Raw genomic sequence first — 25,219 nt, forward strand, 5'->3', positions numbered from 1 at the left:
CGTGCATGTAAAGCATCAGGCAGTGCCTGGCACATAGGAAGCATTTAGTATATGTCAGCTATTAAAGAATATATTTAAAAGTGTGAGGAAATGAGCGATTTGATTATATTTGTCCTGATTTTACCAAATTTGAAAATGTGTGGGCTTGCCAGTAATGAAGAGTATGCTATGGGAATGTTTGGGGACTTTGTAAATGGATGCTTTTTACAGGCTGGTGCGCTCCTCTGTTTTCATAGGCCCCTCCAGAAACTGGCTGCAAAAGAGGAGCCTTCTAATATGGTAAGCTGTTTGCAGAGTGTTATGAAGAACACCATGTTCTTCTCCATGAATAGAGTAATTTTCTAATTTTTAATTTTACTTTTGAAAAATGAATGTTAGTAATATTGTTGTATTGGCTTGTTTTTGTTTTGTTTTTGGTTTGTTTTAATTTGAATAGAGTGACAGTAAATTACAGAGCCGGAGACATTTGTCAGCCAAGGAAAGAAGGTAAACATATTTGTGTTATCTAACTGAAAAGCATGTAATTTTTTTTATTTTTTATTGACAATTCAGTTATGACAGATCACTGGGCTTTTCTAAAGTCCCCCCTTTAAATTACAAAGATTTAGCAGAAATCTTGTTTAGTTTTTAATATTCAGCTCTGATAGGTTTTTGTGTTTTAGGGCCCTAATCTGTCTCTATAATCAGTGAGATAGGTCAAGTAACACGAGACAGAGCTTTTATTACATAAATAGATACAGTAGTGTTTGCAATGTATTAAATAGACTGGTTTGGGGACAACATTGACAGGAATAAATAGGAATACTTGAAATTAACTAGGAAAGTTTTTTATATGCAAGAGAGAAGACTTGTTTTTTTTGGTTTTTGTTTTTAAATACAGCAGGACTTGGGAGGCACATAGAAAGGTAGAGTCAGAAGGAAAGGAATACTACTGTGGGTGAAAAAGACTTAAACTAGTAAAGCACTCAAGGAAGAGGCCCTAGATTGGATGGAAAATACACCTTTTTATTTGAGAAAGATGATTATTAAACAATTAGAGAGCTCTGCGTAACTGGCCTGTGCTAGAAACCACGTATACAGAGAGGTTCCATGTAAAGTTCGTGCCATCAAGAAGCTTTTGAGTCCTGGATTCAGGAACTAGCCATAAACCTATAAATACATATGACCCTTAAACTACGCAGGGTTTAGGGGTGCTAACCCCCATGCAGTTGAAAATAACGCATGTAACTATAATCTGGTCTCTGCATCTGTGGATTCCTCACTGAGGATCAGAAATACAACTGGCCCTGAACAACACCGGTTAAACTATGCAGGTCCACTTCTACGGGGCCTCCGAGTGCAAGCCTGTCACGTTCAGGGTCAACTTCAGTGTTACCTGGAGGTGATACAGTAGTTGAGGAGCAAGAAATTGCTGTGAGTTCAGGTGTCTTAGGAAACGCATCAGAAGTTTACTTTGAAAACATATTAGGACTTAGGTAAATGAAGATAATAAAGTCGAACACAGAGACTCCCAAGGAGAATTAGCGTGAACAAAGCAGGCCAGAATTGGGAAGCAGTATGCATTGTGCTTTGAGAAAATGATAAATAAACAGACTGAGGTGAAAGGAGCCGGCAGTTCATGTTTGTGAACTAGTAGATAAGTTTGGCAAAGTGAATTCGGACCAAAAGTCGAGAACTTAGAATGACAAGCTATAAGTATTTTGGATTTTATCTTGAAGGTGATGAGCGCTTTTGAAAGATTTTAAATAGGAATGTGACATAGGTAAGTAATTAAGGAAGATTAATTTGGAAGTTCATGTAGAACAGATTATGGAGGAAACCACAGAGGAAGTGAGTGGGAAGTGATGAGGACCTGGCCTAGGGCGGCGGCATTTGAAATAGAAGCGCTTGCACAGGAAAAATGCCGCAGTAATAGAATTTCCCTTTCCTCCTTAATCTGCTTATTTTTTATCCATTTATTTAGTCAGCTAACCAATCAACAAATGTTTTATTGAATACCTAAGCTCTGCCAAGGCCATGGTGATACAAAGACTACAAATCCCAGTGCCTGGTCATCAGGGTTTTGAGGGACTGAGTGTGGCTACTGTGTAAGGATAAGTCCAGGGTGACCATGTGTTGAGCCTGCGTGAGACAAAGAATGATGAATCCATGAGAGAAAAACGTTCAGCTGTTTCCTGTGTCACGATTTGCACTTCTTTGTGTACTGTAGCCTAGTGATTGTCAAGTTAAGCAGAAGCCACTGTCTTTTATATATTGTACACGTCCACTTCCCCATGTAGTTTTTGTAGGGCACTAAGAATTTGAAATTGTAAGAATTAGATGTTTCCGTTTCATTTATATTTAGGGAAATGAAGAAGAAAAAGCTTCCAAGTGACTCAGGGGATTTAGAAGTGATAGAAGGAAAGGACAAAGAAAAAGAAAACGCTCTACACATTGAAACTCATCAGAACATAAGCAAAAATGCCCAGGCTGTGCAGCCCATAAAGCGAGGACAAAAGGTAAGAAAACTTACGGGTGAAAAAAATAATATACATAGTCACGGGATGTAAAGTCCAGCATATGGTCAGTGGTATGCAATAGCTATGTACAATGTCAGAGGGGTAGTAGACGTGGGGGGGAGGCGATCTGTGAAGGGTGTAAATGTCTAATCATTATCTTGTTTTGTACACCTGAAACTAATAATAAAAATAAAAAACTTTGGGGTGAATTGTTCAAGTTGGTTCACAAATGAAGCTGTGAGGTTCCTCTTAATATTTTAAAATTTAAGTGAAACAGATGATGTAGGCAAAAAAATAATCCTATGTGACACCCCTTGACTGAAAATTAGTTTAAAAGATAGTGTTGACGGAACATAGAGATCACTGTTCTATGTTCCTTAAGATCATCTTGACAAACGATCTCATTTTATGCACAAGAGGAATGGGAGGTTGTGATTTGCCAGAGACACCGGACTAGTAAAGTGGCAGTGCTGGTCTTTATTGGTAATTTAGTTTAGTAGTTTCTTTTTCAGTTAAATGCGATTTTTGGTTAGAGTTCTTATATATTTTATTAAAGGTGGGTGATTGAAAGAAGAAGTAGTGGATATAGAACATACTTTTTAAAATGCTGTAGCAGTATGAAAAAGAAGGGATTGTGAGCTAATCTATCAGTGTACCTTTTTAAAAAAACATTCCTTTGAAATCTTAATAAAGATCTTCTTTCATGATCTTTCCTCCATCCGTAGTGATCAGAATTTCCTGTTTTTTCCCCAGTGGATCTTAAATAAATGAAGGATTGTACTACACATATGAATGGGAAAAATATCAGTTCTCCCAGTATAATTATGTAAATTCAACATGACTTTAATCAGAATTGAGATTTTAATTAACTTGATAAAGTAATTCTAAAGTTCATTTGAAAGAGTAAATACTAGAGAATAGCTAAGAATATCTTGAAAAAGAAGATTGAGAAGGGATTTCTCTACTAGGTAGTAAAACCTTTAATGTTAGAATTATTAAAACAGTGTGGCACTGGCGGGGCTCAGGTGGCTCAGTTGGTTAGAGCGCGAGCTCTCAACTATAAGGTTGCTGGTTCAACTCCCACAACTGAAGATTGAAAACAGTGATTGGACTTGGAGCTGAGCTGCGCCCTCCACAACTAGATTGAAGGACAACAACTTGGAGCTGATGGGCCCTGGAGAAACACACTGTTCCCCAATATTCCCCAATAAAAAAAAAATTTTTTAAAGTGTGGTATTAGCATAAGGACAGGCAGATAGAAAAGTGAAACAATAAAATCTAGATACAGGGGCCGGCCCGGTGGCTCAGGTGGTTGGAGCTCCATGCTCCTAACTCCTAAGGCTGCCGGTTCGATTCCCACATGGGCCAGTGGGCTCTCAACCACAAGGTTGCCGGTTCAATTCCTCGAGTTCCGCAAGGGAAGGTGGGCTCCACCCCCTGCAACTAAAGATTGAACACGGCACCTTGAGCTGAGCTGCCACTGAGCTCCCACATGGCTCAGTTGGTTGGAGCGCGTCCTCTCAACCACAAGGTTGCCAGTTCGATGCCTCGAGTCCCGCAAGGGATGGTGGGCTAAGCCCCCCCCAACTAGCAACGGCAACTGGACCTGGAGCTGAGCTGCGCTCTCCACAACTAAGACTGAAAGGACAACAACTTGACTTGGAAAAAAGTCCTGGAAGTACACACTGTTCCCCAATAAAATCCTGTTCCCCTTCCCCAATAAAATCTTAAAAAAAAAAAAAATTCTAGATACAGGACCACTAATTGTATATTTAAAAACTTAGTATATGACAAAATAATGTTACAGATTGTTAGGAAAGGTATGAAATACTAAAAATTAGTGGCTAGTCATGTTAAAAAGATATAATAATATGCAAGTAAATCCGGTGAAGAAGAGAACCATCAATAAAATTGAAAGACAAATGGCAAATCTGAAAAAAAAGGTGATAAAAGAAATGCTTATCTAAACAAGGGGAATTTTTTCACTTGTCAAATTAATAGATCATGTGTGTTCAGTGACATTCAGTAAATGTTTGAGTACACACCATGGGAATTCCCAGCAAGAGTCCTAACAGTGCATTTATTCTGACTCAGCAATTCCACTTTAAGGAATTGATCCTAAAAGAAATCAGTGTATGCACTAAGGATATTCATCAGGTTGATATTTATAATAGCAAGAAAATGGAAAATAATCTTTAATGTCCAATGATACAAAAGAACAATAAATAATATGGTTCTTGCATTTATATAATGAAATACCCTACTTTTCATTAAAACTTTTATTAAAGTACGTTAAATTTTTATTTTGTGGAGAACTGTCATCTGTACCTCATTGAGTCTTCCTATTCCTGAGTGTGAACTATAATTATGTAAGAATACTTTATATGCTTCAGTAAAAATGTATCTTCCCCTAGAGTCTTACCCATCTTAGCTATTAAATTAGTTGTATTACTTAGCTTAGTTATATTACTACATATAACTTTTCTTACTTTTTGTAAATGGTATATTTGGAAAACTTTCACTTCATAGTGATTAGTTGCTGGTGTGTGGGAAGACAATTTTCATATTCTAGTGATTAGGCAATCTTACTGAATTTTTATTTTTATTTTCATCTGTAGGCAGTCATATTGTCTGCAAATAATGGCTTTTCTTTTCTAATCCTAATATCCGTTATTACGTTTTTTGCACTGGCTGAAACCTCAGTAGTGCTGTGCAGAAGTAATAGTGTTCATCGTTAATTACATTAAGGGGACTGGATCTGAGATTTTTATCTTTGTGGGATGTTCCCTGAGGGTTGTTAGTAGATATCCTTTATGAACTTATTTTTAATAGTGATGAGTTAAGTTTTTTTGAATGCTTTTTGCATCTATTATTTTTCTCCCCTAATTAATGTGGTAAATTGAGAATAATCTGTTAAATTGGCCTCTGTTAAATGAGAAGCCGTCTGATTTTGGTATCTAGGTTATACCAGTTTCATAAAGTAAGTTTGGGACTTTTTCTGCTCTCTAGACCTTTGTATGAAATGGAAGTTATTTGTTCCTTGAGATTTGATAGCATTCGCTTGTAAAACTGGGCCTGATATTTAGGGTTTTGATGGTAGGTTTTTAAGTGCTAATTAAATTTCTTTAGTGATTATAGGTCCATTCAGGTTTCCTGTTTTTTCAACTTGGTTTTCCTTAGTTATATTTTCCAAGAAACTCTGTTCTTACCAGGTTTTCCATTTGGTTCAATTTATTGGTAATAGTGTTCATTGTAGTCTCAAGATTTTTTTTTTTTGAGGCATAATGTATACTCGTATATAGTGAAACCACAAATCTTAAGTGTTTAGCTCAATGAATTTTTATACATGCATATATCTGTGGAAGCACCTTCCAGATCAAGACATTAGAATGTTTCCAGTCCTCCAGAAGACTCACTCTTGCTTACCCCTTTCTAAATTGTATCCCCCACCAAAAAAATTCTTACTTTAATCACTGTAGATTATTTTGCCTGCTTTTCAACTTTATATAAAAGCAATCATATGATGCATACCTTTTTGTCTGGCATGTTTCACTCAACATTCTGTGTGGTATGTAACAGTTATTTTGCCTTGCATTCCATTGTATGAGTCTGCCCCAGTTTAAGTCTACAGTATTGTTGATAGACATTCTTATGTGTCTTTTAGATCCACAAGTATGCATTTTGGTGTGTATAGCTAGGAGTGGAATTGCTGGGTTGTAGTGTGCAGGTTGTGGTTGGCTTTTGTAGATGTTACTGGTTTTCCAGAGTACTTGTACGTTTCCCAACAAGCAGTGTATCCGAGTTCCTGTTGCTCCATATCCTCACTAGCATTTGGTATTATTAGGTTTTTGGTTGGTGGTTTGTGGTTTCTTTAGTTTTGGTCATTTAAGTGTGTATATACTGAAATATTATTTTGGCTTTAATTTGCATGTCCATGTTGATGACATTTGAGCACTTTTTCATGTTTAAGACCTTTAAATGTACTCTTTGAAGTGCCTATTTTAAAAACTAGGCCGTCCAGCTTTCTCATTGGTGTATATGAGTTCTTTGAAATCCTGGATACAAGTCTTTTCTTGGATACATGTATTACAAAAACTTTTCACATTTTGAGGCTTGATTTTTTTTTTTCACTTTTATAATAGTTTTTTGATGAACAGCATTTAATTTTAATGAAGTCTGACTTGTCCATCTTTTATAGTGTTTTGTGTGTGGTGTGTGCCCTGTTCAAAGAAATCTTTAAATTTTTAGAAATTTGTTATTTGGGCCCCAGCTGTGATAATCAAGACAAAAATCTTTGGAGGTGAGGCCTGGGTATCTGTAGTTCTAAAAACTGCTGGGGTAATTTGGATGTGTACACTGAGTAAAAATCCCTATTTTGATAAAGTTCGGTCTTAAGAGTTTCCATTGTCAGTACCCAACCTCGCTCTGCTGCCTGATTTCCTGTTCTTCCTCTATTATATGTATATCCTGACTCCAACCAAATACAGTGACTTGCGATTACTGCTCTGTCCCATCTTTACCTTATAATCTTGCTTTTCGTACATTACCAAATACTGTAAATTTCTTTCCTTTAAGAGTAACTTCCAAATTTTGCTTTATTTCTTCCCGACAGTTCTTGCTCAAGCTGAAAGAAATGTCTCCTTTCTCAAAATTATCTTAAAAATAATTTGTTTGTAGCTCTCCTGTACTATTTAGAATATGTTGTATTAATTTATCCTTACTCTTATATGTATCATCTTTTTCCATCAGATGGGCAATTCCTTGAGGGTGAGGCCTATGGTTTATCTCTGTGATGGAATCTTGATCAATAAGCATTTTTGACAGAACTAGAGAAGCACCTTTTCTTTGCAAACTGTTGTCCTTTCTTTACGGCCAAATTTTTCCAACCAAAGTCTTTTGATTTTGTAGAGTAAAATGAAAAAAATGAAGGAAAAATACAAGGACCAAGACGAAGAAGACCGTGAACTCATCATGAAATTGCTGGGGGTAAGTAACAACTCAACCTATTTTCTTCGTTTGCTTAACTTTCTAAGGGGTGTCCAGACCACTGCCTATCATAAATGCTAGGCATTCAATATATTTTTGTTAAAATATTGACAACATTGACATTACTTGTTCTTTCCTCTATGAATTAAAGTCTGCAGGTTCAAACAGAGAAGAAAAAGTGAAAAAGGGAAAGAAAGGAAAAATAAAGGATGAACCAGTGAAGAAACAGCCTCAGAAGCCTAGAGGTGGACGAAGTGTCTCGGACAGCATAAAAAAAGAAACCCCCTCCCTAGAGGTTATAACTCATGAGTTACAAGAGTTGGCAGTAGATGATTTACATGATGACAAGGTAAAACTACCACACACCTGTGGGCTTTTGCTTAATTAGGGTGACCCCATTACCCCAGGCTTCCCAGGACATGGGACTTAACAGTGTTCAAACCAGGATGAGTGGCAACCCTAGTCTTAATAAGTGTATCTTAAAAAGTTTATCACAAGTCTTTATAAAATAATCACTTTTTGGAGAGGCTTTTTTTGAATCTGGCAGGAACTGACTTAGTTAAAATAAGACAAATAATTGGGATTGTCTTGAAGATGAGTGGAAAATAAATTTGCACTTCTCTAAGATTTATATAGGAACATATGCTGTATTGCCTTAATGTTAGAAGTGCCTGCTCAGTTCAAGTGCCAAGTGCCCTGGTTGAAAAACCAATGAGAAGCTAACCATTTCCTAGTTAAGGTGGTTGCCGAATTGTTCTGTCGGCTGAATACAGCAAGCCCAGCCTTAAGCATATGTTTTTGCATGAATATATACATCTTCTTGAAATTCTGAGCAAAGGATTTGTTTTCTAAATTTGTAACACATTTTCAGTTCAGCCTGTATTTTTATTTATGGCAGTTAAGTTTTGGTTTTTGTGTGCTCTGTTCAGTGTAGGTAATGTTTATGGTGACCTAAATTATTATTGTTTTTTTTTCTCTGCTGAACGGTGTTGTTTAGTAATACTAAAACTAATTTTGGTCCTCAGATTTTTACTGTTCTCATATTTGTAATTTATTCTGTAAACCCCAGACTCAATACGTATTCGTTAAAAGTGATAAATTATGAGCGTTCTTTCACAGATAGGTTATCTCCCGGTAGGTTTAATGTAAGCAAACAAAATTAAGCTTATCTTAGTATGTGAAAATTTCTCCTAAAACTGTTGAACAGAGACTAAAATATAAAAGCTCTGGTCACCAAAATTCTCCCATTTTCTTTTTCCCTGTCAAATGTATCAAGCTTAGTGGTCATTTGTAACTGTCCTTATAACATTGACTGCTTTAGTATATACTCTATGTGGAAGTGTGTGTTTTTTTAAACTTCAGAGAACAATCTTTTTTTCTGTTTGAATGGCATTGCTTTCTGAAATATTAGACACACAATTAATTCACTCAGTCTTTAGGACACTGAAGAACACAATCTTGGGGTCCGTATCCTGTGGGTTAGATTTGATGGTCTGGTTACATCACTGTTTCTTTCTCAGTTTTTAATGGTGTAGAATTTCAATGTAAGTTATAGCTGACTTTGTAAATTTTATGTTTGGAGCAGGAAGAGCAAGATCTGGATCAACAGAGAAATGAGGTATGATTTGGGGTTGGGGTTCCCACTACCGTATTCTGGACTGCAGTTCAGTTCCCAGAACGTTTTACACACAACTCCTGACTAATTAAAACTGAAAGGGCTAAGACAAGTCTACAGGCTCTGGGAATCCATATATTCTGGGTTTGGATCCTAGCTTTGTTACGTATAACTGCAACCTTGGAAACATTATTCTTTGTGCCTCAGTTTCCTCATCTGAAGAATGGGGTAATAGTTGTCCCCAGTAAGAGACAGTTGTTTTGAGAACTAAGATAATATACATAAAGCATATAGAAAAGTTCATGGCACATAGTAAAGACACTACCTCAGCACCAAGCATTTGGTCTCTAAAATTTACTCATGTTGTAAAATAAATATGGTCAATCTCGTAGGCAGCCCACCAGGTGGGAACTCGAAGAAGCCCTAGGTCTTCTCCTTAAGAACGGGCAAGAGAAGGCTGTCCTAGCCTAGGAGTTTCTCAGCTTCAGCACTGTGAATATGTGGGGCAGGATAACTCTTGGTTGTGGGGCCCATTCTTGGCCTCTACCCAATAGATGCAGTTAGCACTCTATCCCGCCACCCATTCCTCTCCCCCAGTTGTGACAACCAAAAATGTCTCCAGACATTGCCCAGTGGCTTTTGGGAGGTACAGCTCCATGGTTGAGAACCACCAGTCCAGCCAAAGTATCAGCCCAATTTCCATGTGATGGATTTAAATCTATTTGTGGTCATTCTCGTGCTTCATCTTAATCCATAGTAGTTTTCTGCAACTCGAGTAATATCCAAGTTTTTTTCTCCCTTTCTCTTAAATGTATTACAAGTGCCATTTTGAAAATCATTGTCCTCATTTTTCATTAAGCTAGGCAAAAATTATAAGCACTAAACTATATATTTAAACACCATTGCTCTTAAACTCTTTGGAGCTATAAAGCAGAACTTAAGACTATATGTCTATCAGAAAAGGATAAAAATATGTTGACATATCAATTTGACAGGTTTTAGAGTTTTCTTTTTAGAACTGATGTAAATTACTTTAATAGTTGTTTCTGTTTTCCCTTTTTAGGAAAACCTGTTTGACTCTTTGACAGGACAGCCACATCCTGAAGATGTACTACTGTTTGCCATTCCAATATGTGCCCCTTACACCACCATGGCAAACTATAAGTAAGTCATCACTAAATTTACTCATAACACCTGTCACAATAGTGATTTGTAAATTGTTTTGTAATCTCTATTTAGTAACACATGCAATTCTTTTTTAAAGATACAAAGTGAAACTTACTCCTGGAGCTCAGAAAAAGGGGAAAGGTATTTAAATTTTTTTAATTATGATTTTAAACATTTCTTGACTGAACAAAAGTAGATTGTTCTATTTTCTATTTATAGCTGCAAAAACAGCCTTGAATAGTTTCATGCATTCCAAAGAAGCAACTGCAAGAGAAAAAGACTTATTCCGCAGTGTTAAGGTAAATTATTCCTCCAGGACTTTCTGGAGATTGTTATTGCAACTAAAAATGTCAGCAGTATAATTTGCTATTTTTTGTTCTTGCTTTATTTAGTAGTTGCAAGCTGCAGCTGTTGTTTTGGTAGAAAAGGCTGTCTTCCTAGAAGCAGTATAAAATAAGTAAAATCACTTTAGGTGAAAATTTTGGAAATGCCTTTGTTCTGACAGTTAGAGAATACATAATCATCATAAAAAGAAATACGATTAACCATTTAGAATGTGAAGATATTTAGCAATTCTCTTTTTTTAGGACACGGATTTATCAAGAAACATTCCTGGCAAAGTGAAAGTGTCTGCACCCAATCTTCTGAATGTAAAAAGGAAATAGCTGAAATGAAATCCTAAAATACTCGATTTACAGCCTTTTCGAAGTTCAGAGATGAAACTACCATGTAATAAGACTTCTGCATTTGAAAATTAACTAAACATTGCCTTGCTATGTTCGCTAAAAGGACTTATTCTTGTTTTTCCAGTTTTATAGAGAGGTTTATGATAGGATTTCCTAAAATATTTGTGGATAGTTAAACACCAATTGTATACATCTGTAGTTATTCTACATTTTCTTGAAATTTGGGGAGTTAATATTAAGTATTCATTTCATGTTGTAAAGAAATTGAATAGTGTAACAGCTCCGTTGCTTAGACTATTGACTTGGTAGTCTACTGTATATAAGGTCTAATATATATTACTCAGAGGCCAATCACAAGTTTTCTTTTTGGTGTTTTTTTTTCTGGTGGTGGTTGAGATTGGGGGTAGTTAAACATTTAGGGTTAAGTCTTGAAAACCCTAAGTATTGAAGGAGTAAATTTCTTTCTGCCTTTACTTATACTTGTCAAAGGTATATTAGACCAAATTTAAAATACAAATAATTACCATGACTCCGCTTAAGAAATAACACCTAGAAGAAAGCGGTGTCAATCATTTCCATGCATTTATACATCGTCACTTTTCGTCTTAATTTTTTTTTTGTAATCTCATTCAGTTCTGTACCATTTTATTTTCCACCTCTAGTAATTATCAGTAGCATGTTATGGAGTATCTTAACCTGTAACCTCGTAAGTGCACTTTTAGGTTTACCAATAAAGTCTCCTGACCCAGCTTTCTTCTGTCTCCTAACAGAATGGAGAATAAAGTCACACTTTACTTCCATTCTCTTATGAGCTACAAAATGATCAGACAGCAGTGATCCAGAGTTAGCACGACCATCTGCCCCAGCCCCTATACCAAAGTCCTAGACAGCCATTGGGCCTTGCAGAATTCCTTTTACCAACATATTAGTCCTACTGAGAATATTTTTCCACTTGAAATTAATGTTTAAAAAACTATAATTATGTAATCTGATGTACGTACAACAGACTACTCTTTCCATTTAAAGAAATCTAAAATATTAATTTTTTTAAGAAATAACTTCACCATTTTAATAGTTGTAAGAATAATTAGTATAATGTTTTCTACAGATAATGTATCTTGAAGTTACCAAAAAGGAACTATAATAACCACACCTTGGAGTACAAAGCCCAAGTATTAATTTTCTATGTTTTACTAGGAGACAGTTATTGGTGTTAAATACATTTATTGTAAACTTTAGACACAAAAATAGGTTCTCTAGGCCATTCACATGCACATTTAAACCAAAAAGCTGTAAAACTACAACAATGCATATAATTATATCAACAATGCCACTCAGATGTTTACAGAATCGCTGTCCATGCAAGGTGGTCAGAGGCGTTATCTGTGAAGCCTTAAGATCCCGAAGTGTTGTTACTACCAAACCTCTGATTAACACTGTGAAGTAAGTGTTTGGGGAGGCAGTTCCACGAGTTGGCTAACATTTCTTTAAAGCAAATGACTGCTTCTAAGCTTAGCCTGAAAATGAACAAGGAAAAGAGAAAGATAATTTCACTTTACTGTTTAGAAGTACATTCACTTGAAGAATTATTTAAAAAACACATTTCCTTTAAAGATTTTCATAAGAACTGGTTAGTTGTATCAATGAAGGCTTGTTGTTGCCCTTAAATTATCCATAAACCAGGTTTTTCAAGATCACTACTTTAAAGTGTTAAAAAAAAAAAAATACAATCTAAAATACTCTAAGTACCAAGTAAAAAGTTTTTTTTACCTTACAAGGGACTTTGGTTGAACTGAAAATATAAGTACTTCATTACTGTGTGCCTGAAGAATAAATAAGAACACATTAAAAAGCAAGCACTTGACAAATACACTTCAGCGCTATGATGAAGAGCCCTTAAGAGAGGGTAGTATACTCACAGCTCTGTGATGGACAAGAAGGTTATTGGCACATCCACCGAAAACAATTACTTCTCCTTCATCACTGGCACAAGCTGTGTGCCATAATCTACATTTAAAACAAAAGTTTGAATTTGAAGTCACCCAAAACACCCAATTTGTCATTTACACTACAGAATAGGACTGATGAAATAAACACTAGCGATCTTTAGTTCAGACCAAAACATCAAGGTGAGAAGCAATTAAGTAGCCAAAGCTAGAAAAATCAATGTCTATTTTATCTGGATATTATCATTTTGTCTCTGGTCCAGTCGTAATTTATGCAATGAGGGGTTTGAACTGAATGAACTGTTCTCTGGGTCTTTGTTAGCAATAAAATCTTATAGAAGGTGAGTGGTACATGGCCTCTCCTCCTTCCTCTTTTCATAGGCAGGGCCAACTGGCCTTACACAAAACATCTGAGGGATGCTGAATCTACCTGAGTAAACAAAGTATCTGAAGGCCTGGGAATTCTATGGAAAGAATATTTGTGCCAAATGAAGTCTTAATAGCATGACTGTATTTAGGTTAGAGACTTAGAAAAAAATTCAGGGTGACATATCTGAATGTGCTTTGAACACCAATTTTGACTGTATCGTTTCCTTTTCAGTCTTTAAGTCTTTGTCAAAACTTTACTTTGAGAATAACAAAAATAACTATCAGTGTTTTAATAGGCTCTTTTTTTATGATGGTTTACCTTAATCTTTGTTATACAGTGCTACTGCAAATCTAATCGAAAGTTCTTGATCTTTTTTCCCCATATACATTAGTGTTTTGAAATTCTCTCCTTTCTAGTTCCCCTTTCTTTTTTAATGACAGGCCTAGATGCAGTTCAACTCACTTAGGTAAAGAGCTTGATTATAAATTTTAACTATATCAGTAATTTTCCAATAAAGGAAGAAATTAAAAATGCAGCCCTATTTTTCATAGAGATGATGGGAAAGAAAGCATTTGATACTAGGAAAACATTAGTTTCCTTTTCAAAGCTATGTTAAAACTTAGTAAATGCTAGGATATTTATTATAAGAATGATGGATTTAATGCAGCCAAAATTTCCTCATTCAGTCTTGTACACCTCTATGGACCTCGGTCATTCAGGATAAGAATTACCTTTTGAAACAGCTCATACCTTGGTTTGTCAGCATAGGGATGGTTAAAGTGTATCCATTCATTTTTACTGATGCAGTATGTCCAGGCATCACCTGATGACAACAGAAAAGCTATGAAGTATGTTGTTCTGTCAATGTGACATTGACATTTAAAGGGCACAGCTTTAGCAAGAAAGGTAATAAATCAGATGGTGAGCAGATAAAGTATAATTCCTTTTTTTGTCTCTGCGATTAACCAAATAAGCCCTTTGCATGTCATTGCCCTTCAGCAGGATTTAAAGCGCTCTAGGTGGTTTCTTTACAGAATGGATCTATGTCATCATAGTATGAACACAATTACAGGTGTATGTTACGGGATCAAAATTAATAGCAAAACTTCCAACCAACAGTATAGCCCTGATACATCTAAAATAGACTAATTTTTTCCAACTATTTATATATATGAATGATACATAATGATTTCTTACCGTATTTGTAAAGGACTTACTTAGTGGCTGTTTGTCAGTGGTAAATCCTCCAAAGAGAAAGAGGTGATCTGAAGAAACGGGTGTGAGCGAGTGCCAGGATCGGCCGACGGGGCACGTGCCCTGCGGGATTCTGAAAATGAAGTTGCAGTAGCGATGTTTAAAAGCAGCTACTATAGTTAATGCAGAGAAATACTGAAGTTTTCTTATAATATTTATATAGAATTAAGAAAAAAAGAGACTTTAAATTAAAAAAGGCTTCTTGGTATTAACAACTGCATGCTTTAGAATGTACTCTTTTCTTTGAAGGAAGAGTGAACTTTAGACTTTTTTTCCCCAACAAGCACTGGACACATGCTATGTGCCAGGTACACAGTTATGACAACTGGAAATAAAAAAATTCCTCCTTTAAGATCTAGTGATCATGTTTATTTAAATTCACAGTTACAGAAAATTTAAGCAAGTACATATACCAATAATACAGAATAAGGAAAAAAGCCATTGAGACGTTTTGAAAACCTTTTCTAAATAATTATGTGAAGTGATACGTACAGTTCATTCCATTCCCATGTATCCAGATTAAGATAGTGAAGATCATTCATTCTAGCATCCTAAAAAGGGATAATTAAATAGTTATAATTTTGAATAATTCAAAAGCAGGTCATTGAAACTGTTTATATACTCACCCGGTATCTGCCTCCAAACACAAAGCCCTTGTTTCCAACAGTTGCACAGGCGTGGGCAGCGCGAGGCGAAGGTGCTTTACCCTATTGAGGTATAGGAGCAATTTGATACATAAGTGCACTTTTGGTAACTACTAGATAGAGTTTTCCCTGGATGTGGGATAAGAATATGCAAGATACTTGAGCTTTTTAGGCTGAAGTGCAGACTTCTAGTCAACAGCAGTACTAAAGGCTGATTTCAGACTGGAAATTTTATTTACAAACAGTACTACACTTAATGTCTATTAGATAATAGATGCTGCGTTGGTCTACACATTCATTAAACGTTTCTGAGACTCCTTGGAGAATAATGAAAGCTATGGCTCTACTCTCTCCAGAAAACAAGAATGAGCTGTCTGTTACACACCGCCTCCCAACTTCCCCTCTCCTCTAAGGAGCGTTGCTTTAATAATCCATTATTCAGTAACTTACAGTAGTTACAGGCTGGCTCCAGATAAATGTTTCAGTGTCTAAAATATGTACATGATCATTCCATCCTCTTGGGTGACTTGAATTCTATAGAAAATAATAATCTGAGTTATTTTATAATTATTTCACAAATGTTTGCAAAACTATATAGCCTTAGATTTGTTAACAAGGCAAAATGAACAAAACTAGCAAACAAAATGTATTCTTTTCAACATCCTACATAGGCCAAATATGAAATTTCACTTACCCAGAAAGATGTTTCATCAAATTCAAACGTTCCTAATACTTTTTCTTCAGGTAAATATCCATACCCTCCAAAAAATATTAACCTATTTAAAAAAAAAAAAAAAGACACTAAATATTCAAACATCCACAAGTTAGGATACAAGAGATTTTTCTTCTTACTTTGTCATATGCTATAAGTCGAAAAGGCACACTTGGTTATATGAAAATACTTATTCAAATAGTAATGGCTAATATGGTTAACAGTTATATCTCAAGTGCTATGTTAAGTGCTTTGCTGTATAAATCACTTAATCCTCACATGGGCCCTACAAGATATGTTCTACGGTTACAACAGTTATTGGCTAAGGATACTCGAGTGGCAAACCACTTTCCACATAAAAAGCCAAACTTGTAACGCTGCTAACTCACTTGTTTTTATATACCCAGACACCAAGTTTGTCCTTTGATGATGGAGGAATTCCTTGGCAATCAATTCTTTCCCACTGTAATACTCTGTCTGGAGACCTTGAATCCAGCATATAGAACTGTCAGAAGCAATGATTTCAGTTAGATTTGGTTATGTGAAAGAAATTCAACCTTGGCATTTCATTTTACTGTGATTTATGATAAGGATGTCATCTAATTCAATGCTACTAGAAGTGTGACTGCAGACTGGCTACCAGTCTGCAAACTGGTACTAGTCTGAGTCTAGATCAGGAACTTGTGCCAGAATGTAAATTACCTAAGTCACTAAACATCCTGTTTAGTTCAGCTAATTTTTTTTCCACAGCCACACTTTTTTGTTGAAGGAATAGAAAGCAGTGTATCGATTTACATTCTATGCCTTAAGATAGGTGCTTTGAGCTGTACTGATCTAATTTAAGGGTATCAGGATAGCATTACCAAAAAACCACACTTGGCAATTTCACCTTCAAATTCAATTTAACAAATATGTCTTAAGTGCCTACTTAACTCAAGGAGCTAAGGATTAATGTTTAAAAGATTGAGTATTGGTCTATCTTTCAAAGGATTCACATTCAGGTACTTGAATAAATCTGACCAATATATACATTTTTTACTCAAGACTCCAAAGCTTCCTTGTGATCAAACTTAGAATACGCAATCCCAGCCACTTGATATATTAATTACTACCATTTCTCTGACTACCCCCTAAAGCCACACAGCTTCTCTCTTTCCTAAGCCTCCTCATGTTGTATCCAAGTTATTTTTCTCCCCCGTAACCCTGAAAAATAAATGGTTCAACTAGAGCCTACAGCTGTGCCTCACAAAATCTTTTAGGCACAGAACCCTTTCTTCAAGCAAAATCTTAAATAAAAACCTAATATATAGAAACAAAAATAGAACTATACAAGGGAGGCCTGGAGCCTACCTGTCCCCGTTACGCTCCTCCCACAGGTGTCCCAGTGCATCAGAAATCCCTCGAGTTGGTGCGATGCCGTCTGAAACCATCTCAGCCACTGCTGCATCTACACTGACCCACGTGGCATTCCCACGAACAAGGCGTATTTGCTTACACCTCTGCATCTTGATACCAGCATCTTGGCTACACCTTCGAATTGTATTATTCAATTCACACATCACCTCCTGGGTGAAGACTTTACTTTTTCTGTTCCTCCATCCCACCAAACACAACGTCAAGGATTCTTTTTCAGATTCAGCAGTATCTACCGAGCTATTACTATGAACCAGGCTCTGTGTAGCTCCTTATCATAAGCTACCGAAATCACTTATTTTATGTATCCCTTCTAGAATGTGAGCTCCAGGAGGCGTGGACTGTATCATTCATCTGTGTCCAATGTCTAACTGTGCTAGGCATAGCAGGTCTTACTAAGTTGCCAAATAAATGAATTTATAAGAGTCTACCTAGAGCATATGCACCTTTCTGACTGACTTCATCTGTCTCTTACGGGCCTGAGAGGACAGCTGCTATCTTTTTCCTATTTGGAAAAAACATGGACAAAGTCTGAACAACAGTATCTTATGGCGCCTTATAGGAATGTTAGTATATAAACTTTTGTCAGTGTTATTTATCCTTAAGGCTTTCTGAGTGATGGCCTGTTACTTTTTACCCTGCCCCCATGATGTTACATCTTGTTTTCATCTAATTTACTACTATTCATCTAACACTTCAGGTTTCTAAGAGAACAAGTAGCTGCAAAAAATACAAAGAGAACAACCTAGGAAGTTACTGCAGATGGGACCAACCAAAATTGATTTTACAGAAGGCCTAGGTAAACACAGACTGGTGGACAAAATACTAAGATGCACCTTCACACCAGTCGAGTCCGGGTATTTGTTGACCGGACAGGAATACATACGGGCTGACCTTAAAAGTCTCAAGTTGTCTGGAAAAGAATAAAATCGCCTTGAGCCGTAGTCCTCAGCAACACTGACCTTATTCGTGTTGCCTCTTGAGTGGTGCCCTCCAAACAAGTACAGCACCCTGTCCACACACACAGCACAGCTGCCTGACATGGAAGGAGGAACATCGCCTTCTGTGTTTATTTTTCTCCTGGGGGGGTGGGGGGGAGGGAAATGAATGTAAATAAGCTTCCCAAAAGGAAAAGAAATGCAAACATCTATTCATTTCTCTTCTATTCCCACAGTGGGGGTGGGGGAGGAAACAGCCTGACTGGCTAAGGCCAGGTCTAACAGGATGAGCTCGCCCCCTTCCCCACTCCCCGGGCTGTGTGCCAGTGCCAGCTGGCCTATCACAGGCAGAACGGGAGGTGCTAACAGCCTCAGTGTCGTAGCTTATTCTAGGAGCTACCAGTTTATGTTTTCAAACTCAATTGTTTGCCTTTATTTACATAAAATGGCCATAAGTGGAGGTTTTGTTTTTGAGTGGGGCAGGAAGCCAAAAGGAAAACTTCAACATCCCAGTCCTGTCAGATTAATACCGTTTAGCTATCCAAACAAATCCAGTTCAGACCTTATGTAATACGACAGACACGCAGGACTGCTTGCTATAGGCCAGGCACTCCTCAGTGCTTTGCTTGTTTTAAGTTATTCTGAATCTAAAAATGAATCTGAATCCAAATGAATTAAGAAATCTAAGATTCAGAATATTAACAGGACACTCAAGGTCTGCTCACAATATCACTATGCTAAGGCTGTAAGTATTGGTAGGCTTATTTTTTAAAATTCTTTATGGGACTGAATTTTTTACAAAATACATAGAATTCCCTATTAAAGGAATACCATAAATTTCCAATTCTCTGGAAAAAGATGAGCAAATAGCTCAGATTAACACTGATTTTCTCTGTACAGAAACAATCCTAATTTAGTTTTAGTTTAACTCTTACATCAAGTGGGAGTACTATTCGATTCTGAGATCTGTGATATGTAATATACCTAAAGCACAAAGTTCTACACAGCCAACCGCGGGAGAAGACGACTTTATAAAGCCTCAAACATGGCCATCCAGCCTTTAGAGAAGCACATTAATTTTGCCAAGGACATGCTCCTAGCACCACTGTTGTGAGACTAGCAAGGATCCTTCTGAAATATCCCCCGTTTGTATGGGATGCAAATTTAAGTTAGTTTGGGTTTTGAAACAACAATTTCAAAGAGATCTGCATAGAAATTTTAATGTTAGAGCTCATAAAATAAAGTATCACCTTTATTTCTAGCAGACACATTCTAGCAATGTTTTTCTCATTCAAGATACGTATAACAGAAGATACAATATCTTAAAACAAAATGCAAAATGGAAGTTTTATATTTCCATTTCAGGATCTGAAACCTCGCTTGTTTATTTTAATATAATTGATACTTTATAGAGCCCTGAATAACAATTTCTTCAAAGGTCATAAAAACATCTATTAGTTACTGTTCAGTTCTTTAGCATAGTTCTACTTATGCTAAAGTATCTAGATGCTAAAGTAGATGCTAAAGTATCTAGATGCTAAAGTATCTAAGTTTAGCTGCTAAGCTAAACTAGCAGAACATTGTTTTCAGAACATAGTTTTCAGAACATATCGCTAGATTAGCATCTTTAAAATATTTTTATTCATTAGAATGGGTTTTATAGTTTCTTTTTGTTTGCAACCTTATTTGAATGGAGTTCCCCTTATAATATCCACAGTTACCATCTTCCAGTCTCCATGTTGTAGATCCATAGTTCTTCTCTAGGCAGATAAAAGTCATATAATCCTCTGACTTGGTTACTCTAAGAACCAAAACAAAACAAAACCAAAATTGCAAATATAAAAAATAATTGGTATTCTAAAAAGGCACAATTATATCTTTTTCATATCTTATTTGAGATACTGAGTTAGGAAAAATAGATCTTATAATTCTATCAAATGCACAATCCTCCTCACCCCATGCCATATACTCAAGATAATGCTAAATATAGACAGCTCTTAATTCAAATTTTTGATACAGCAGTTGCAATGGTGCAGGTGCAGTGATACAGGAAGTGAAGAGATCACTGGAATCTCTAAGTCCACTTTATCCTGAACAGACCACTACCAAATGTCAGCTGCATGATTTCAGGAGAGATTACTTGTGCCACCGTAAACGGACTAAAGAAATGTCTACCTTGAAAGTGCATGACCCACAGTAACACATGATGTATAGTTTTCTAGCCATTCTTTCCTTTCACCTGTTCTCCACCAAGATGAAGACAGGCTAGAACTGCAATATGCAAATATTAACTACTCATGTAAAATTTTAGTTCCTTGTTCTGCTCCATTTCCCTTCAGGGAATAATTCTTAACAGACTGAGTTTTACCATATGCCAGAACTAGCTGAGTGCTATCCGCGGATTGCTTTATTTAATCCTCACAACAACCCTAAAAAGTAGTTGCTATAATAAGAAAACAGGTTTTTTAAGAGAGGTTAAGTAATTTGCCCAAGGTTACTTAGCAAATTCAACCTCCTTTCCCTGAGTTTTTGCAGCTTCGACCGCTGCCTGACCTCTCCAGCCTTTGAACCTCTCTAGCCCCCTTCTGAACAATGTCAACATACAGTAAATAACTGCAGTTCACTAAGAAAGGGTGTCAGCGTCTCATAAGCCTGAGTACCATACAGAAATAGAGTGGCTGGCAAGGTAAACATTTTGCTTTCCACTCCACCACTTCCAAAGGGAAAGGCTGGAAGACAGCAGGCTGACCTGGAGCACATCAGCCTGGCCTAGGGAGGAAAACTGACTGTAGGAATCTAAGGTTTATTGCCTTCAAAACATCTCCAAGGGCTTCCTGTGCCTACATGTGGGGACAGCCTGAACTGGAACCACCCCCTTAGTTCACTGATCCTGCCTCCGCCCTTCCCAAACACCATCAGCAATCTTACACCCTGACCACCCTCCCTCTCCCCATCCCCAAAGAAACGTCCCGCGCCCTCAAAGCTGCTGCTTTTTACAAACAGAATTTCCAATAGTTCAGACTGAGGTGTGATGACCAACAGGTTTGCTTTTCTCCAAGGGAATTAGTTACATTTTAATAAGGGTCCCCACATACTTATCCCCTTCCTCTTACCAAGTACCCACTAAACACCTATTCACTGGAGGCTGGGGAAAACTGCAGATTAATTAGGATTGGCCAAAACAAAGCACAAAGACTTGTGGTTAGTCATTAGGATGGCTCCCGCAGTTTATCCCGTCTGTGCTGAGAGGCATCCCCAAAGCGGCTGACTGTACCACACACTGCAGTGGAGTGCCGGTCGCAAAGCAAGCCGCGGGCCAGACTCCACGCCACCGGGGGCGGGGATCATGTTTAAGACCACAGGGTTTAGACGAGAAAGAACAGTTTGGGTAGGAATCGATTAGCGCCACCCCAGCAAATAAAATGAGACATTTCCAGAATGTGGTGTGTGACTGGGAAGTTCTCAAAAGCAAACGAGCAGGACTAGCGAGCAGGGTTTAACTAGGAGCCGGCTGGGTAGGAGTCCGCAGCCTGAGGTGGAGAAGAAATGCAACTGGCGCTGGCGTGTAACTGACTATACAGTTTATGACTAGGGGTCAGGGAGCTGCGCCCTGTAGCTACAATTGTTAACGTCGATTTTTTTTTTTGATTTTTTTTTTTTTCGTTATTGGTGGCGCTTTTCCATTCATTTTCTGAAACATTTCAGCTCTTCCTCAGCTGAAACCAAAAGGAAAATCGCCCTGACGTGTTCAAACAGCAGTGTGCCGGCGCCGGCACAGGGGTAGCTGGGCCTCCGGGAACAGGTGGGAAGGGGCAGCAGGGCGATTCCTCGCACCTTCCGGAATCCCACGGGCTTTTCCTACACCTCCGTCACCGGTCAGCGGACGGCGGTGTCGGTGCGTCAACCGACCCCGGCTCCAGGGGGTACAGTGCCCTGGGTCGGCCCGAAAAGGGCAAGAATGACACCACACAGCGTCATGTCGTACACCCCCCCCCAACCCTTTTAAATAAAAACACGTCTCGTAGTCAGGCACCGCCCAACGAGCCCTCCCCCAAAATAACGCTCCGTCGCCAAACACCGGCCGGGCCGCGCCAGCCACGGGGTGGGGTGGGGTGCAGGGCAGCGGGCTCCGTGAGGAGAAAGTTGGCGTGACAACAGTCTGGGAGCCTTGGGGAGGGTTGGGGGACTCGTGAGAAGATTCCCACACGCAAGAGAAAAAGAGAGAAAATGAACCAACGGGCAGAGTCGCGGCGGGGAGGCGGCGGGGGGCGCAGGAGGCGGCCGCTCCGGCCCGCCCGCCTGGCCCGCCGGCCGGGACCCAGGTAACAGCCGAGAGACGCCCGCAGCGGCCCGGCCACACACTGACCTTGTAGCCGCCCCAGACGAACATGTGGCGCCCGTCGCTGACGGCTACGTGGCCGCTGCGCTCGGCGGGGCAGGCGAGCTCCATGGACTCGTAGCCCTCGAAGGCTGGCCCCGGCAGGTCGTCCGCCCGCAGGTCCTCGTTGCCATCTGCCATCTTGAGGCTCCACTTTTGTCCACCAACTCTCCGGATCCACGCCCGCGACGGGGGAAGAGACAAAGGAAAGGAAGAAAGAAATGCACGGCGGAGAAACGGCCGGCGTTGAGGCGGCCCCCTCGCCGCTCGCGCCCGCCCAGCCCCACGGGCGAGGACAGCCTCACGGCGGGCTGGGCCGCTGGGTCGCCGGCGGGGGGCGGGGACGGGCGCGGGGCGGGGAGGGGGTCCGCCGAAGGCCGGCACCAGATTCCAGCGCCGCAGCACCGCCTCCGGCTCGCTTCTAGCCGCTGACGGCCCTTGTTTACGCCGCGGCCGGAACCGCCCCTTCCGCTGACACCGCCCACCGGGCGCCGGAAGTGCAGCCCGAGCTCAGCGCCTCCAGCGTCGGTCGTCCGCCGCCGCCAACGGCATCCGCACATCAGGGTCCCGCTGAAGGCGTGCGCTCTGACGCTCTGTGACAACACGCTCCGAGTCTTCTTTCATTCAGGATTTTAGCCATATTTTCTCAAAAAAAAACAACCCTGCGCTTCCCGAGACGTTCCCCTTGTTTGATGGAGGGATATTCTCAAAGGGTTCACAGCCTGGAAACGGGCAGTAAAATTGCTCAGCTGGTTTCTGGTCTCAGCTTCTCCAAGGGAGCTGATGCTCTGTTCTATGGACTGGAGCGGTGTCGCCTCGCCCTCCCACCTCCCGACCGATGACTCGCCGGCTTCCCTGCGGAGGTGCCCCGGGCTGCGTGTATGGCGCCCGGACTTCGTGGCACCCTCCCACTTGGATAATTGCTCAAAAAGTGTTCAAAACCTATCACCAGCAAGCCTTTTAGGGAGGATAGCGAATCCTGCTCACACACACTTTTCTCTTACATGTTACATGATACATTTCAATTTGTTAAGAGAAAATTAGGAGTTATTATAACCTAAACTTGATTCTTCACGTGTAAAATTGGGCTGGAGTAGAATATGTCTTAAATCCCTAATGGAATGGTGGTGACTCTACTTGAATGTGTTAGTGAGGAGAGTGTGCTTTATTTTCTTCATTCCCATCTTCATGCTGGTGTTACTATTTACTGTGCTTCCCCAAAAAATAAGACCTAACCGGAAAATAAGCCCTAGCATGATTTTTCAGGATGAATCCCCTGAACACAAGCCCTAATGCATCTTTTTTGAACAAACCTTAATATAAGACCCAGTCTTATTTTCGGGGAAACACAGTAGAAGGAATACTTTGAAAAACAACAACAAAAGGCTTTCCTCAATGAAGTTTTCAAAGCCTGAAACGCCTTCCATAGCCTCTGCCTGTACGTTTACAACTTACCCAAATTTGGGGTATGGTGATAGTGGTATGCATATATTAGAAAAGAAGATCTAAAATCAATGATCTGAAGTTCCCATCTTAGGATACTAGATAAAGAAAATTAAATCCAAAGTAAGCAGAAAAATAAAAATTGGACTGCTATCAATGAAATTGAAAATAGGAAACCAATAGAGGAAATCAACAAAACCAAAAGCTGGTTCTTTGAAAAGAGCAATAAAATCAGTATGCCTCTAGCCATCCTAAGAAAAAAATGAGAGATGTAAATTACTAATATCAGAAATGAAATGGTGGGCAGCCAGATGGTTCAGTTGGTTAGAGCGTGAGCTCTTAACAACAGAGTTGCCAGTTAGATTCCCATATGGGCCAGTGAGCTGGGCCCTCCATAACTAGATTGAGGGACAATGACTTGACTTGGAGCTGGTGGGTCCTGGAAAGACACACTGTTCCCCAATGTTCCCCAATATTCCCTAATAAATTTTTTTTAAAAAAGACATGAAATAGGGGCCATCACTACAGATGCCACAGACATTAAGAGGACAATAAAGAAATATTATGAACAACTCTTTGCTAACATATTTGATTACACAGATAAAATGGACCAATTCCTTGCAAGACACAATATGCCAAAACTCATAAAAAGAAACACAATTTGAACAGGCCTATATCTATTAAAGAAACTACTGAATCAATAATTAATAACCTTCCAAAACAACAAGCAATAGGCCCTGATGGGTTCACTAGTAAGTTCTAACAAACAATTTAAGGAAGAAAATATACCAATTTTCTTCAATCTCTTTTAGAAGACAGAAGCAGAGAGAATACTTCCTAACTCATTCTGAGGCTAGCCTTGTCCTAATGCTAAAACCACACAAAGACATCACAAGAAAACAACAGGCCAACATCTCTCATGAATATAAAAAAAAAAAATAAATAAATAAATAAATAAATAATAATAAAATAAAAAAACACTTTAACAAAATATTAGCAAATAGAATCCAAAAATTTAAAAAAGAATTATATACCACAGCCAAGTATTATATACCACAGCCAGGTATGCAAGGCTGGCTCAATATTCAAAAATCAACTAATGGAATCCATCCTATCAACAGGCTAAAGAAGAAAAATCACATGATCAGCAGATGTAGGCAAAGCATTTA

At 38.7% G+C, this 25,219-nt stretch overlaps 2 protein-coding genes across 3 annotated transcripts in view; one reads left to right on the forward strand and one right to left on the reverse strand.

Moving 5' to 3' along the window:
• The window catches only part of NEMF (nuclear export mediator factor), a 50,992-nt gene extending 39,938 nt beyond the window's left edge, over positions 1–11,054 (forward strand). Inside the window, exons 24-33 of the mRNA XM_019735957.3 lie at positions 237–279; positions 437–486; positions 2,345–2,498; positions 7,407–7,484; positions 7,636–7,833; positions 9,070–9,102; positions 10,163–10,263; positions 10,364–10,407; positions 10,486–10,565; positions 10,854–11,054. Of these exons, the coding sequence (XP_019591516.2) occupies positions 237–279; positions 437–486; positions 2,345–2,498; positions 7,407–7,484; positions 7,636–7,833; positions 9,070–9,102; positions 10,163–10,263; positions 10,364–10,407; positions 10,486–10,565; positions 10,854–10,931 (859 nt within the window). The 3' untranslated portion in view covers positions 10,932–11,054. The remainder of the gene's footprint in view (positions 1–236; positions 280–436; positions 487–2,344; positions 2,499–7,406; positions 7,485–7,635; positions 7,834–9,069; positions 9,103–10,162; positions 10,264–10,363; positions 10,408–10,485; positions 10,566–10,853) is intronic.
• A 1,102-nt stretch (positions 11,055–12,156) lies between these two features.
• Positions 12,157–23,453, reverse strand: KLHDC2 (kelch domain containing 2). 2 transcript variants are annotated; one of them, XM_074328200.2, is made up of 13 exons: positions 22,596–23,453; positions 19,951–20,030; positions 18,254–18,371; positions 16,268–16,383; positions 15,861–15,942; positions 15,617–15,700; positions 15,149–15,229; positions 15,015–15,073; positions 14,486–14,595; positions 14,019–14,091; positions 12,872–12,959; positions 12,723–12,775; positions 12,157–12,469 (listed from the first exon to the last, which is right to left on the reverse strand). In XM_074328200.2, exons 1-13 carry the CDS (start codon positions 22,746–22,748, stop codon positions 12,346–12,348), a joined length of 1,221 nt encoding a protein of 406 aa, XP_074184301.1. In that variant the 5' UTR covers positions 22,749–23,453; the 3' UTR covers positions 12,157–12,345. The 2 variants fall into 2 exon arrangements, with proteins under 2 accessions (XP_074184301.1, XP_074184302.1); XM_074328201.2 differs by lacking the exons at positions 18,254–18,371; positions 19,951–20,030 and having other exon boundaries at positions 22,596–22,946.
• Between the last annotated feature and the right edge of the window lie 1,766 nt (positions 23,454–25,219).

This window comes from Rhinolophus sinicus, chromosome 3, assembly GCF_057876585.1.
Source record: "Rhinolophus sinicus isolate RSI-liver-muscle chromosome 3, RSI-T2T, whole genome shotgun sequence".
NCBI lineage: Eukaryota > Metazoa > Chordata > Mammalia > Chiroptera > Rhinolophidae > Rhinolophus > Rhinolophus sinicus.

What these genes read in the sequence shown, in the direction of transcription:
- KLHDC2 (XM_074328200.2), bottom strand. Translation starts at nt 22,748, where the DNA reads ATGGCAGATGGCAACGAGGACCTGCGGGCGGACGACCTGCCGGGGCCA. An exon ending in ACATGGGAATGGAATGAACT is followed by an intron (nt 14,596 to 15,014) that starts GTACGTATCACT and finishes CTTCATTTTCAG; the next exon opens with AATCCCGCAGGGCACGTGCC. An exon ending in CACTGACAAACAGCCACTAA is followed by an intron (nt 14,092 to 14,485) that starts GTAAGTCCTTTA and finishes TGTTGTCATCAG; the next exon opens with GTGATGCCTGGACATACTGC.